The sequence below is a fragment of the Neopsephotus bourkii genome, unplaced genomic scaffold, assembly GCF_033783945.1.
Source record: "Neopsephotus bourkii isolate Nb327-2 ecotype Australia unplaced genomic scaffold, CSIRO-AGI_Nbou_v1 NB_1060, whole genome shotgun sequence".
Lineage (NCBI taxonomy): Eukaryota > Metazoa > Chordata > Aves > Psittaciformes > Psittacidae > Neopsephotus > Neopsephotus bourkii.
This window is the reverse complement of record NW_026901548.1, coordinates 3762751-3776475: the sequence shown is the minus strand read 5'-3', so window position 1 is coordinate 3776475 and position 13725 is coordinate 3762751. Positions and strand designations below refer to the sequence as shown.

Here is a 13725-nt window from a genome sequence, read left to right as displayed (position 1 = left end):
AATCCATAAAAAGGAAGTTTGAGAAATATTTTTCATAGATGATTTATATCACCTGCAATACTGGCCACTGAAACCTCCCACAGGGCATCATTGCCAGCCAGTCAGTATATATAGTGTTCTGACACACGTGGCATTCTCAGTTTCATTACTCAGTTCCCTCCTGACTGGACAGGGTCAGGTCTATCTTACTTGCTGATAAAGGACACTAATATCAAGGGAAATCTTGCAAGTTACATTGCCATGAGCTTTGATTTGGTCTTCATTTAAGATAGCTCATTAAGCAGACAAATCATTTGTGTCTGTGCCTCACTGAGAAGGACGAAACTCCCCTGTTTTATTACAAGAAGAAAGAGGTGCACTTCAAGGCTGCTTGCTAAGGATGCTCAGTTCTACAACCGGAGCACCAGAGGTGTTCAAGACAGCTTCCTGACACGAGCACTCTGTGGAACAAGAGGATGCTCTCCATTTCTTTGGGAAGCAAGTGCCGAGTATAAGTAGAAGAAAGAGAAGCCCATTTTAAAACTAGGATTTTAACATCAGCAACAAGATCAGGAAAGCCCTTTGGTACTAACTTCACCCTGAATAAACAAACCCTATGCTAACAGATGTTAAAATGCAGGTAGCTGTGTTATAAGAACTAAAGACACAGATGGAGACAGTTGTACCTCTTTTTAACCAGTTTCATAAACCCACCTGAAATGGAGTCCTTAAAACAAGACAGACTGCAGCTGGCTATTCTGAAACAAGGCTGGCTGAAAGTGCTCAAGCCCCGTAAAACCACGCAACTGCACGGCAACAAACATCAAGCCTCAAAGAGTACTTATATTCCAACATGCGTTATCTTCTGCCACATGCATGAGCAGCCAGTCAGCACGGACACATTATACACCCACATGTGCATGATCTTGCATTCACAAAATAAGGAGCCATCAGTTCCAAAAGGTTTTTTGGAATATATAGGTGATGCCGCTATTGGCATTTTGACAGCAAGGAGAAACCAAGAGCTATTTCTTACCTGAAACAAGTCTTCTCCTACAGGAAGCAGGGGTCAAAATAAACCTGTAGGCAAGCAAGGAACAGAAGTAAAAGATGATAAGGGATAAATTGAAACAAAAGAAGGAAGAAGTAGACTTGTTCAGCTGCTGAATGAACTATTACAAGCACTGCATAAGACTTGTCAATATGATGCACCATTAAGCCCAAAGTATACGCAACTTCTCTTTCACTTAAACCACTGCACCCACACAGTTAGGCAACCATCAAGAACACGGTTTAAATACTGATGACAACCACTTGTGAGGCTGAACAATAAATCCTCCCCCCTGCCTCATGTACACTCTTTAGCTCAGCTCACAATACTTGCACAAGTGCTCACATCTGCGCAGGGCAGTGCCATATGGGCAGAAATGAGGAGACAAGTGATAGGACAGCTTTCCTACAGCAACAGCTCCCATCAAGGTCTGACAAATCACAGCGACACACAATACATAGCTTCTGGAGATGCAGTCATAGATAAAATACGTGGTTACAGAGAATTTATTATCCCTGACAATTAAATCAAGGATTGCACCCTCCTTTCCTGACCAAGGGGGAGAATTTAGGTCAGTATCACTGCATAGGTTATCCAGGAATTACAAGAGCAAAAGAAAGTGCTTCAGAGAACTTATCCAATTAACGGTAAGAATTAATTACACGCTTCTTACATTTCAGTCTAGGCAGCACTGTTATGAGCAATTACTATTCCAGCCTCATTCCAAGCTTGACCTTAATGAATTACTCTGGATTACAAGCAAGCAGATTTTCCTCTCAGGCTGCTCAAGTCAAATTTTACTTCCATTCAGGAGACATCAGCAAACTTATCAGCACGAATACACTGAGCTCTTGCACAGGCTGACTGAGGTCAGTAACAAGTGAATCACCTTCAATTCTACAACTATGGAAAGTTACACCAAGATTACACTGCAAGTAATTCTTGTTGCAAGTCTTCTCACGTGGCTTTCTTTGGAAACTGGTCCTGTGAAAGGATCCTTGCTCAATTATAGAAGCATAAATGAACCCAGGTCCAAAGCATTTCTGTTAGCGATGCTCAATTACAAGCTTCTGTACAGACAGCTAACAAAAGGTTACTTGAAGCCATTAGCACTGTTTTTAACAGTTGGGTTTATTCTCCTACAGCATAAACCACCAATTTCTGTACACAGAGAGATGTTTATTTTATTCAGCCTAAACTCATCAACATTCAAATACCCTTTCTGATCTATTTTCAAGCTAGAAGCAATAGCCTGGGATCACAGAAACATCCAATACCAGGAGGATTTTCAATACGCAAAGCAGATACAACCATTTCCCCAAACTGACAGTCTACTTTGACTAACCAAGCCGTGCTATGACCACAGTCTGGTCGTCCATGCAATAATGCACATCGACTGCAATAAGCCATAGCTGAACCTAGGCCTATGAGGAGAAAGAACATGGTGCCTCCCAACCCTATGCTTTAACAGGTATGACATGAAACAGCGCCTGGGTTAGGGCAAGGATCCACCGTTATTTCTGCTCCACAAAGACATCTTGAAAGGACAAAACGCGGCGGCATGGAGACATTCCCCAGCCTTCACGGGACACCGCAGCCTCCAACCGGCGGTACCGCCTACACAGACCCACAAGGCGCGGTGACACCCTGCGGTGTGCCTGCCCCACGCCGGTTCCTCCCCGCTCCATTCCTCGGGGCCAGGCGAGGAGCAGCGCCCGGAGCCCGGCTGAACACCCCCGGGGCCGGCCCCAAGCCCAAGGGCCCAGGCGCCGACAACGGGACCGCGCCGCTGGGCGCTCAACTCCCGCGGCCCCGCCGCTCACGGCCCCCGCGACCCCCTCACGGCCGCCGCCACAGCCCCCGCTCGGGCTCCGGCACCGCCGCAAGGTCACTTGACCGCCTCCGACGGCCGGGCCCTCGGCGCCTGCGCTCGGCCCGCACATACTCACCTGCCCGCGCAGCCCCGCGGGGCTCGGGGCGCGGCCGGAGGGAAGGAGGAAGGGAGGAAAGGAGCGGACCGGGGCCAGCCCGGACCCCTCGGCCTCAGCGCGCCGGGCAGCGGGGAGGCGGAAGCGGCCCCGCTCGGCGCCCCAGGCCCGCAGCGCGGGAGGCACCGCCCGGCCCGGCCCTTTGTGCGCGGGGACGCGTGCCAGCCGCGCCGCGCCCGGCCTCCCTCCCCTCGCCTCGCCGCCACGCCGCGGGCCCGCAGCGCTGGGCAGGGCAGGCGGCCCGGCCCGCCCGGGCGCCGCCGCGCTCTTACCGAGGGATCTGTACGGGAAAAAGGGTTAGAACGGAGCCGACCCGCCCCGGGCCCCGCTGCGCGCCGAGCCCAGCGCCACCGACCGCGCAGCGACACAAAATGGCCGCCCCGATGCGGCGCCGCCAGCGGAGGGGCGGGGCGCGGGGTTCCACCTCCTCTCGCGGCCCCGGGGGCGCGCTCGCCCCGCGCTGTGGGGCCGGGCGCTGAGGCGGCGGCGGCGGGGCCCGGTGCCGGGGCGCTGTGGCCCCGTTACCCCGCGGAGCGGCACCGCCCGCAGGGCCCGCCCCGCCTCCGGCTGCCGGGCATGAGAGGCCCCGCGCCCCGCCCGCCGGGCCATAGCGGCGCCGCGGGCCGCAGCGCGGCTCCTGGGCCAATGGCCGCGGGTGCTCGTTCCCGGCGGGCAATACTGTGCGGATCCGAACCGAATCCTGGGGTTTCTTCTTTCAGTCTCATGCTGGGTTAAAGCCAAAGCCAAACGGACACAGAAGAGCACAAATGTTTGCAGGATGAAGTTCACAGAATCACAGAATCAACCGGGTTGTAAAAGACCTTTAAGATAATCAAGTGCAGCCGTTCCCCAGCACTGCCAAGGCCACCACTAACCCATGTCACTGAGCGCCTCGTCTGAACGTTGTGTGAGCACTTCCAGTCACGGTGACTCCAGCTCTGCCCTGGGCAGCGTGTTCCAATGGCTCAGACCAGCCCCAGTTCAGTGTGCGCAGTGCCATGGACGCATCCAGCGGCAGGGGCAGGATGCTGCGCTGGAGCCGAGCTGGCAGTGGGACCGGCAGGGCACTGTGCCATGGGAGCAGAGCCGGGCCGCTGACAGTGACCCGATGAGCATGCATGGCCCCACAGCGGGCTGCAGTCACGGCACATGGGCTGGTGTCAGGGTGGGATCGGGGCAGCATCCCTTAGGAAGGCAGAGGAAGCTCCCCGTGGGGCATCCTCAGTTCTCCCCCTTCAAGGCCAGTTCTACAGCTGTGCTATCAGAGCTGTCCTTGGGCACAGGCAGCGGTGCTAACCGCATTGCCCTTGCTGCCGGAGAGCTGAGCTTGTCGGCCAGCTCCCTGTACCTCAACACAGAACACGGGGCACATGTCCAGGGCAGCGTCCCTTCCTTCTGCTTGCACTTGTGCACTGGGGGACCTGTGCTCAGGAAGCACCTCTGGCATTGCCCACAAGAGGAAGCCAAGCAGCTCCATCCTCACCAGCACCCAAGGGGCCAGCACGGCCATCGGGAACGGGTGTCCCTGTGCCGTTGGAGTTCATCTGCACAGGGACCCGTGCGGGAGCCCTCGCAGCCCACGCGGGGTCACTGCTGCTCTGCTGCCGAGAGGCGGCGAGATGTGCGCATCCTCCGCGCCGGTGGGGACCGGGTGAGGGCCGGTATGGGCCAGGGGGCTGCAGGCTCAGCCCCACCGCGGTGTGTGCAGGGGAGATGTCTCTGCCAGCTCTCCCCACCGTGCCTCATCCTGCTCGTACCTGCTCCTGCTGGAGGTCCCCACAGGCCTGGTCCCAAGGTGCACACAAGGGTGGGAGATGAGGGGCTCACCATAACACCGTACCTTCATCACACCAGGGCTCCACACCCACGCAGTTCCTGCCTCAGGACAGCTTCTCCTCTCTTCTTCGTTGGCCAAAGCATCCAGAGGGGCTGGGAGCTGCCTGCAGACCTCCAGGGAAGGATGTCCTTGGAGCAGCGTGGGGGAGATGTGCAAACAAGCAGCACTTCTGCACCAGTGCACCCCCAGCTGATCCCCTCACCTCCTTCTCTTTGGGGCTGCCTGCAGGCAGCAGGGACCCACTCTGAAAGGCCCCTCTTGTCCTTGATGTGATGGGGTCTGGCTGTCTTATTCTATCCCCAGAGCAGCGGTAGCACTCATCACGGGACACCCCAGCACAGTATCTGGGCACTATTTACAGTTGCAGAACCAGCAGGTACCAGGGCCAGGTGATGTCAGGGAAACTGGTACATTGTGGCTGAAACAATCCCCCAGCTCCTCCTGCACTCTCCACATCCCATGACCCACCCCATCTCCCCATTGCCTGTGATCTGAATGAAGCACCAGACCTGGCACAGATGGGATGGAGGAAACGGGGCTGAGTGGAGATGAGCTGATAGAAGTCAACGGTCTCATCTGGGAGAAGCAGGAGCTTCAGACCAGCCTTGGGCTTCTAAATACCTTCATGCATTTGGGTCCTGCATCCTGCCAGCACCCAGCCCCGACAGCTGAGGTCGCACTGCCCTCAGTGCTGACACAAGCTCCCTTTACCGTACCAGCAAACACTGAGACTTCAGGCAGTGTGGGATGGCTTTGATGGTGGAGGCTGCATCTCCCCTGGGAAACGCAGGTTTAAACCTTCATGGCCTGGGCAGAATCTTCAGCTGATGCCTCCTGCTTTGGAAGGAGAAGTCCAGCTCATGAACGACTCAATTCATCCCAAGTACTCAACTCCAGCAGGGTCCGCTCGTGCTTCATTCAACTCACCCCGAACGCCTGGGCTTCCCCCCTGACCCCTCTTCATGCCCGAGACAGCTCCCAGCTGCCTGCACCCACCCCCAGTTCTCCCCACCGTTAACCATGGCTGGCAAACACAGCAGGACAACAGGAGCCCCGAGAGCAGCAGCGCTCAGCAGCTACATCAGCTTTCTCCATCTCATCAGGGTGGCTGTCCCGCAGAGAGACTGGGGTGTGCTGGAGCCGAGCGCTGCTCTGCAGAGCCCAGCTCAGTGCCACCTCCACCAGCCGGTTCTGCTGAGGCCACCGGTGCTTTGCTGTGCCCACATCAAACCCACCGTGGGGCAGCGTCAGGACAGGGGCCCTCCCGTCCCTGCCTCCCTCGGGTGCTGCAGGGCTCCTCATTCAGTCCTGCCTGTTCCTCTGCTGTCTTCCCACAGGGCTGACTGAGCACAGAGCTCAATGCTTTAGGATTAGGCTAAAAACCTGCATGGAGATTCAAGAAAAACTGGCCTCCTACTCTCTGGATTTCTGGGGAGGTGGCACAAGCTCCAGGCACCTCTGGTTTGGAGGAGAAATGAAGCATCTGGTGGGCCAGAAGGGAGACGCCTCACATTTGCAAGGGGAGGAGACAGTGCAAGCTTCTCTTTTGGGATGGGTGGCCTCATCGTCACCACATCCTGAAAAGCACCAGGCACTTGCCAAAGCTGAGCACTAACTTCCTCCATCACGAGCTGAACACACAAAAAGGTCCCACAAATCCATCCCTGACTCCCCAACAGCTACCCAACCTCTGCAAGTGGAGCATGGACAGCAGGCCTGAGGGCACAATGTCTACCAGCTGCATTCAGTAACTGGAAAAATTGCTCCTACCAGTTTTGCCTGCAGATTCCCAGGACACGATCACAGACACAGCAAGAGGCTCCTGCCAGGCTCTGTGAAAAGGAGACTTAAAACAGGCCAGAAATTCAACATCACCAACCAGAACACCCAGCACCACAAGGGTGCTGTCCCCATTGGGGCACATCACCTTTCTGTGACCACTGGCAAGCCTGGGGCAAGCTGCTTTGTCTCAAGTGCACCATCTCCAAGTACTGTCCTTTATCAGTTTCAACCTGTTCTCTTCCAAGTTCCATTGAGTGTCCCTTACCAGCTGCCTGAGAACCAAGAACAAACCAGCCTGCAGCTTGGTTTCCATCATGCTGATTCCCAAACGTTATTCATGAACACTGACAGCAGCTCTGGGTGAACAGGACCATGCTTCAGAAAGTCACAAAGACAAGAGACAACCATGGAGATTGTATTTATTATTATAACAGAGGAGAGGCCGCTTTACTGACTCGTATTTACAAACCTGTTGGCAAAGAAAATAATATCCAGTGTCATTTATTAGCCTATTTTACAGCCCTGGCAAGAAGCATTCATTTGTAATAGCAGCAAATGCCTATGGTTTGATTGACTGCTACAGCTAAGTGCAAGGAATAACATGGATCACTTACGTGGTGGCTGGCTGCTGGCAAAGCCCGACACAGGCACATGCATCTGCAGCCCAAAGAGGGCTGGTACCACAGGTCTGAGCCTGGTCAGAGATTCCAATGTCAGGACAGTGGCAGTGCCAGTAACCCCCTGCCTGTCCCTACCCTTCTGGTAAAACAGCCCCACATCAGAAGTTGTCGAGTGCTTCAAGAAGCCAAACCAAGCTGGATGGCTTGGATGGGATGGGATAGGTGTGTGAAACAGATCTGGGCATGTGTTTGGGGGCATGTTTGACAGAGCTAATCCAGTCATGGAAGCAAGATTCCCTGACCCACAGAAGCACCTGGTATAAGGAGAGGAACCACGACCCTTGTTCAGCTGGGTACAAACTGAACTCCCACTGTGGAGCTCACCCGAGCAAACACATGCCCTGGAAACCCTGTTCACACCCAGCAGGAGATCCAAGCTGCCAGCAGGCTTGGGGCACTCTGCATGTGGCACTGTGTGCCCAAACTTTGGGTACAGACCCAGACATCAGCCTTAAACCTCACTGCTGGCAGGGCCCAGCTCCCTGCTGCAACCAGGAGATGATCCCACTTGAAAGGGAGGGGGATGCAGAAATGCAAATGCAACCTTGGATGCAACTGGCAGATCCGGCACTGCATGAGAAATCCCAACAGAGCAGCAGACTGCCTCCAGCATGGAAAACACTTCAAAGGAAGAGAAGAGTAACACAGGGATGCCACAGAACTGGAAATGGCTGCTTGCTAAGGAACATGCAACAGTAGCCAAAGGCTGCAGGGAAATCCAAGCGCTGACCCTGGAGGACACTGTCCTTGCTGTGCCTCACTTCTGGTGGCACACGGAAAGCCACGGGGGTTCAGCAGCAGCAGTGAGAACGCCTGACACCACCCTTACACAGGCTCCACCACAGTCTGGACACTCAGATCTGCCTCTTCCTTTCCTTCCCCTTCACAACCCTTCTGTAACTCCCATGGGAATTTGATGGGAGGAGCACATGTGCCGCAGTTCACTCCAGCCAGGATCATCATTTCATAGGCACACAGCAATGCTGCTGCTCTGCCTGGAAGGGCACAGCTGAGCACAGGAGCACTTCTTACTGCTGCAGGCTTTCTTTAGCCCTGGGCTGAACCAGCAGGATGGGCACAATTGGAATTCAGTCTCAACAGAGCCGTCTGGGAAGGACACGGTACCAGGAAGGTGATGCCAGAGCTGTGGAAGCCACTCTTGAGCGTGGCTTTAGGTGCTCTTCAGGAAAGCTGGTGTTAGCTCATGCTGCCCATAGCAGAAAGGAGCTGCAAGGCTGCTAGGGTTACCCCTCCAGAGGATATGGCCCTTGTTAGGAGACTGTTCATCTCTTTGTTGTCAGGAGCATGGCCTTTCTCTTGTCCCCAGCCCTCATGGCATGGGTGGGTGCTGGTTTAGCTCAGCACAGGGCTGTGCCACATGCTGCTGTGCAGCTCTGCAGTGGCCTAAAGGAGTAGGTTAGGTGGATGCTGTGTGGATTGGCCTGCCAGGGCTTCCAGCTGTGAGATGTCTGCTCAAACGCCTCCTCTCCTCTGGGCTGCAATGCGCTTCCACTGACCAGGGCAGTCCAAGGAACCCTTCTGCCTCAGCAAACCCTCTGCACCTTCACATCCCTCTACCAACATCCTCATGGGGTGAACCAGGCTTCATAGTAGTGGGATTATCCCCAATGAGGCAGCATCTCCCCCAGGACCAGCCCATGCCACAACACAGGAGTGATGCTTCCTACCTGAAGCCAACTCTGCCTCCAGAAGGGAGATGGAGTCTCACTGCCCCAGGCAGCAGTTTCTCATGGATCTCTCAGCATTTTCAATGAGCAACCAAGTCCTGCGGCTCCAAGAAGGCAGGCTGTCCCCCTCTGACACACACTGGAAGGCCAGGAACCACTGAAGCTAGCCTGGCATGTCCAAGGACTTCCTGGTGCTGAACAGTCCTCGTCCTCAAGGTCATATGCTGGGAGATGCTCAGGGGCTAACCCAGGGTTTCACAACAGCAAAGACAATGAAGAAACCTAAGTGGAGGGGAGAAGACTTGAGGCACCCAGCGACTCCCCAGAGCAATGTTTGGGACCCCAGGGTAGCGGCTCAAACCAGCCCTTTGATGAAGCTCGTGTCCAAGTGCACTATGAGCATGCGGAGAAAGGACATTTCCTTGCGTGTGTTCTCAAAGATGACACGAGGGTCGTCAGACTGGCAGCGCAGGCAGTTGGGGGCCATCACCATGGCCAGGTTATTCACATCCATCTTTGTCCTGCCCACATTTGATGGCTGAGCAAAGATCTGCAGGGAGTAAGGCAACATTCACCTGGAGCAGTGGAAAACGGCAAGAAACTCCAAATATATGGGCTAAGAAGAGGTGCAAGGAAGAGCAGAAATGTGGCCTGCCTGAAGGACAGTGCCCCACAGCCACACATTCATAGGGAAAGACTGTTCCATGCATGGGAGCCTTAGCAGACAGGGATCATCTTGCAGATCTCAACCTTTGGGGTCAAGCCCATGCTCTACAAGATCAGGAACACGGTTTATTGCTCCCATAAAGGACAAGGCCACCAGACCCCCCATCAATCCCACCTTAAATACAGGTGGTCCTAAACCCCTGCCAGCGGCCCACCACAGCTGTCCCACTAACCATGCCCCGTGGGCGGCCTACCTGCAGGAAGTGTATGAGGTAACACAGCACCAGTCTGTTGAGCTCTGGCAAAAGCTGCACCACGGCCACGGCAGCATCGGGGTTCTCATAGTTGCTGATGCACTCCTTGTAGAACTGCTGGGGGATGACGGGCTCCTCCAGCTCCCGATACCAGAGCTTCAGAAGAGAGGCTGGGCAGAAAGGAGGAGCATGAGAACAGCTCTGGTCACCTCCCCACCACCTTCTAGGGCAAACTTGGCAGTGAGACTCAGGGCCTCAGGAAACAGAGGGCAGAGAAGGGATCTGCACTTGTGCTGTTTCACCTTATTTCAGTCATGGCTCTGAAATGCTCAGGCAGCCAAACTGGACAGATAGAGGGAAATACTGGCTCTTGTCTATCTGCTCCTCCAGGAAGTGGCTCTGGGGCCACCTAAGGGAGAGGAGAATGGGAGCCTCCGGTTAAAGTGCTGCTTCTGAGTGGCTCCCAGCCACTCTACACAATGCCCAGCTTGCACGGTCTCACTGCACCCAAGCCAGAGGTTCCCCCAGTGTTTTTCCTATGGGCAGTATTTAGAAAGGCAGTGGAAAGGCACAGAATGAAAACCCAGCTGGTGAAGAGAGCCTGTGTACACGTCCCCAAGCAGCAGCACATCTCCTGCACCTTCCCCTCCACACTGTACCTCAGCTTAGTCTGCAGCAACCCCTGCCTGCTGTGGTCCCATACCTGGGATGTTGGGGTCACTGAGACTGCTTGGGATTCTCCACTGATCCACCTGCAACTTCAATGCATTGACTTCATCTATGTCACCAGGTATCCTGCAAACAGAGACACAGCAAAGGTGCTTGAGAGTTTGGCTACTGAAAAGCTAACACAAACATTAAATAAAACAAAACAAAAAGCCAAACCAAACCCCAAACCCAGACCAGCATCCCCTGTGTTCCCCATACAGATTCTTTGACTGCTCCTCTCTCTTGACTCATGCCTCCTGCATAATCAAGGCTGATGTGCTGCATTTGATGAGCTGCTCTGCTGCTGTTCATCTTGATCAATCTGCTGTTGATGGGAGTTCAGTGCCTTGCCTGGGTACATGCTGGCCTGAGTAATTCAAGTCACATCTATGCTGCCCCCTCTGTGTTAATGAATACCACTGGGCTAAAGCTACTTTATGAGATCATTCTTGAGCCTGGGAAAGGTTGGGTTTCATCTGATCCATTTCAGAGCGCTATTCTCAGGGAAAAGGAAGCAGCGGAGGTCAATTTTGACTTCCCAACATCGAGGACTTAGACGTGGGGGGCTCAAAAGTGACCCCATGTCCCAAAAACTCACCTGAAGATGCCCTCGGTCTGCTCTCCTCCCAGCGCCAGGACCTGCTGCGATAGCTGTGTCTGCACCCAGGGCAGCTTGTTGCCCGGGTACATGTCCTGCTGCCGCAGCATGATTTCCTCCAGAGAGCTGCCGAAGAGCGACGGTGTCACGATGGCATTCCTGGCATGTGTTATCTCCTCCACGGTCGGCTTACGGAGGCCCTGAGGACACAGAACTGTTCAGTGCAGCACACAGAGGAACAGTGACCTGGGGACAGCGGCAGTGAGCAGTCAGGATGGAGGGATGCCCATGCACGGGGACACAACACTGGCCTCCTGGTAGCACAGTTCTCACTCTTGAGCCTCCACCTCCTAAAATCAGGAGGGGTTTCAACCCATGAGGAGCAGAGAGAGGCCCCTTTGGAGCTGGTTTTGCCCAAACCTGTCATGTTTTGCACGCTGGGGGGGGCTGCTCCAGCTGCAGCTCTACCTGCTGGTGCAGCAAGAGGCAGAAGGATGAAGCCCAGCCTGTCCCCTGCGTGGTGAGGTCAGCACAGGGCATGTGCACACCAGCCTGGTGCCAGGCAAGCGCTCAGGCACAGGGCAGCTGAAAACCAGCCCTTTGGGGAAGGCAACTCCAGCTATGAATGACTCTAGGGAAGCCTTGCTCTCAAAGATGCTAAAGCTCTCTGCAAAGTGGGAATGGGGACAACTTGGCAGAGGCTTTGAATCAATGCTGGCAGGGATCTGGAGAAACAGAGAGCACTGTCACAGGGGCGATGGGCTACCCAGTGACCCCATGGCCAAGCAGGAGGTGCAGTGGAAGGGAGAAAGCTCCCACTGACCCCTATCAGGGCAGCAGCTGCGGGGCTGCAGTTGGGTGCAGTGCATGTCTGGACGCTCCCTGTCCTGCCCCTGCAGGGACGCCGGGAGCCTTCGCCCCTCCCGCGGTATTCCAGCTATTTGCACACGGAGTCCATATGGCAGCAGGGCCCCACAGGGATGTGCAGAACACAAAAGAGAACTGGATCTGGCCTGGAGACGTCGGACGGACAGGCTGAGGCTGCCTGTCCGCTTCCACAGCCCCGGCAGGACCTTGCAGGGGAAAGGGAGGCCGGGGACTTCCAGCTAATGCAGAGCTCAGAGGTTCCCTTCCACACCAGCCAGCTCCACTGCATCCCTTTCTGAACTGGGAATGAATAACCGTGCAGGAAACCAGCTGTCAAGCTCTCAGTGGCAAAGGGAGACTTGTCCTTCGCTAGAAGCAACCAGATGATGGGCAGCCCCTGCACAGACAGCTCCTCTTACCCTGCAGACAGGTTTGTCCTCCCCATCCCTAAGGCCAGCACACAGGCACTGCTGCCTGCCAGGAAGATGGTGGGACCTGGGCAGTACCTTGTACCACATGTTCATGCAGAGCCGAGCCCTGAGTGAGCCTCTCCTACCCCCTCTATCTCCATTCCCCATCACTGAATCAGCAGTGACCTTCCAGTCACAGGAGCTGAGGCAGTGCTCATGCAGCCCATGGGCCCGGGGCAGCCACTCACCTTTTTGCCTCCAGTGACAGCTACTTTCTGCAGTTTCCTGTAGCAGTATTTGGCGTAGGTGCTGATCGGCAGACCTGATGGGAAGGAGAAACAAGTGGTCACACACAGCACCATGCACCCACCTTTGGAGCCTTTCAGAGCACCCCAGCACAGCAGTTCACCCCGGCACAAACAGCCAGCCCCTTCTGCACATCCCGTTGCAGGGTCAGGGCACTGAGACTGCTGAAAGCTCACACTGAGCGCCCCAAAGCCTCCCAGCCCTGCAGCCCCATGGCAGGAAGTGTTGGTGCAAGTCAGTGCTTGGGCTTGGAGGTATTCATTTTCTGAGCTCATAGCTCTGCATGTCCTACCCCTACTCTGCACATCTCCACCTCTCACACAGGCAGCATGACCCTGTCCTGACTCAATGCAAGATGCCCATTCAGCATTCATAGCCTGAGCACACGTATGAGAGCAAGACCCTCTCCTGGCAGTGCGGCTGCAGTTACGTGGCTCACAGACACAGGTCTGGCTATTTCTGTATTGCCAGATCTCAGCCAAGGAGCAGGCAACACCAGCCCCCTGCCAGGAGAGATTTCAAAGTGGTTTATGATTCAAGTTTATGATTCAAGAACTGCAGTGCTGGGCTAGTGAGAGAGGCGGCAGCAGCACTGTGAGTGAGATCAGGACACAAGGAGAGGCACGGGAAGGTGACAGGATTTCTCTCATCTTCCTCACTCTCCTGCCTGCAACCTCCTCCAACCCAACCCTGTGCCGTGAGGCTGTGTTATACAAGGAACATCAGTCACTTGGGAACTTGGGCACTTGGGAACTTCACCACCAAAGCTGCAGCCCTCCGCAAGAACGGCTGCTCTGGTTGTTGTGCTTGCTTCAGCCAACTCTGAGGGAGAGCAGAGCCAGGATTCACAGAGCTAATCCCCCCGTGACACCAAGAGCAATGTTTGCACTGACAGAGCACTGATTGCTGGG

General features: G+C 55.1%; 1 protein-coding gene across 1 annotated transcript in view; it reads right to left on the bottom strand.

The window, feature by feature from the left end:
* Positions 1 to 7036: 7036 nt before the first annotated feature.
* The window catches only part of LOC133216680 (rho GTPase-activating protein 39-like), a 45042-nt gene continuing 38353 nt past the window's right edge, over positions 7037 to 13725 (bottom strand). The window contains 5 exon segments of the mRNA XM_061361601.1: positions 7037 to 9555; positions 9926 to 10095; positions 10629 to 10720; positions 11232 to 11431; positions 12757 to 12830. Of these exon segments, the coding sequence (XP_061217585.1) occupies positions 9361 to 9555; positions 9926 to 10095; positions 10629 to 10720; positions 11232 to 11431; positions 12757 to 12830 (731 nt within the window). The 3' untranslated portion in view covers positions 7037 to 9360.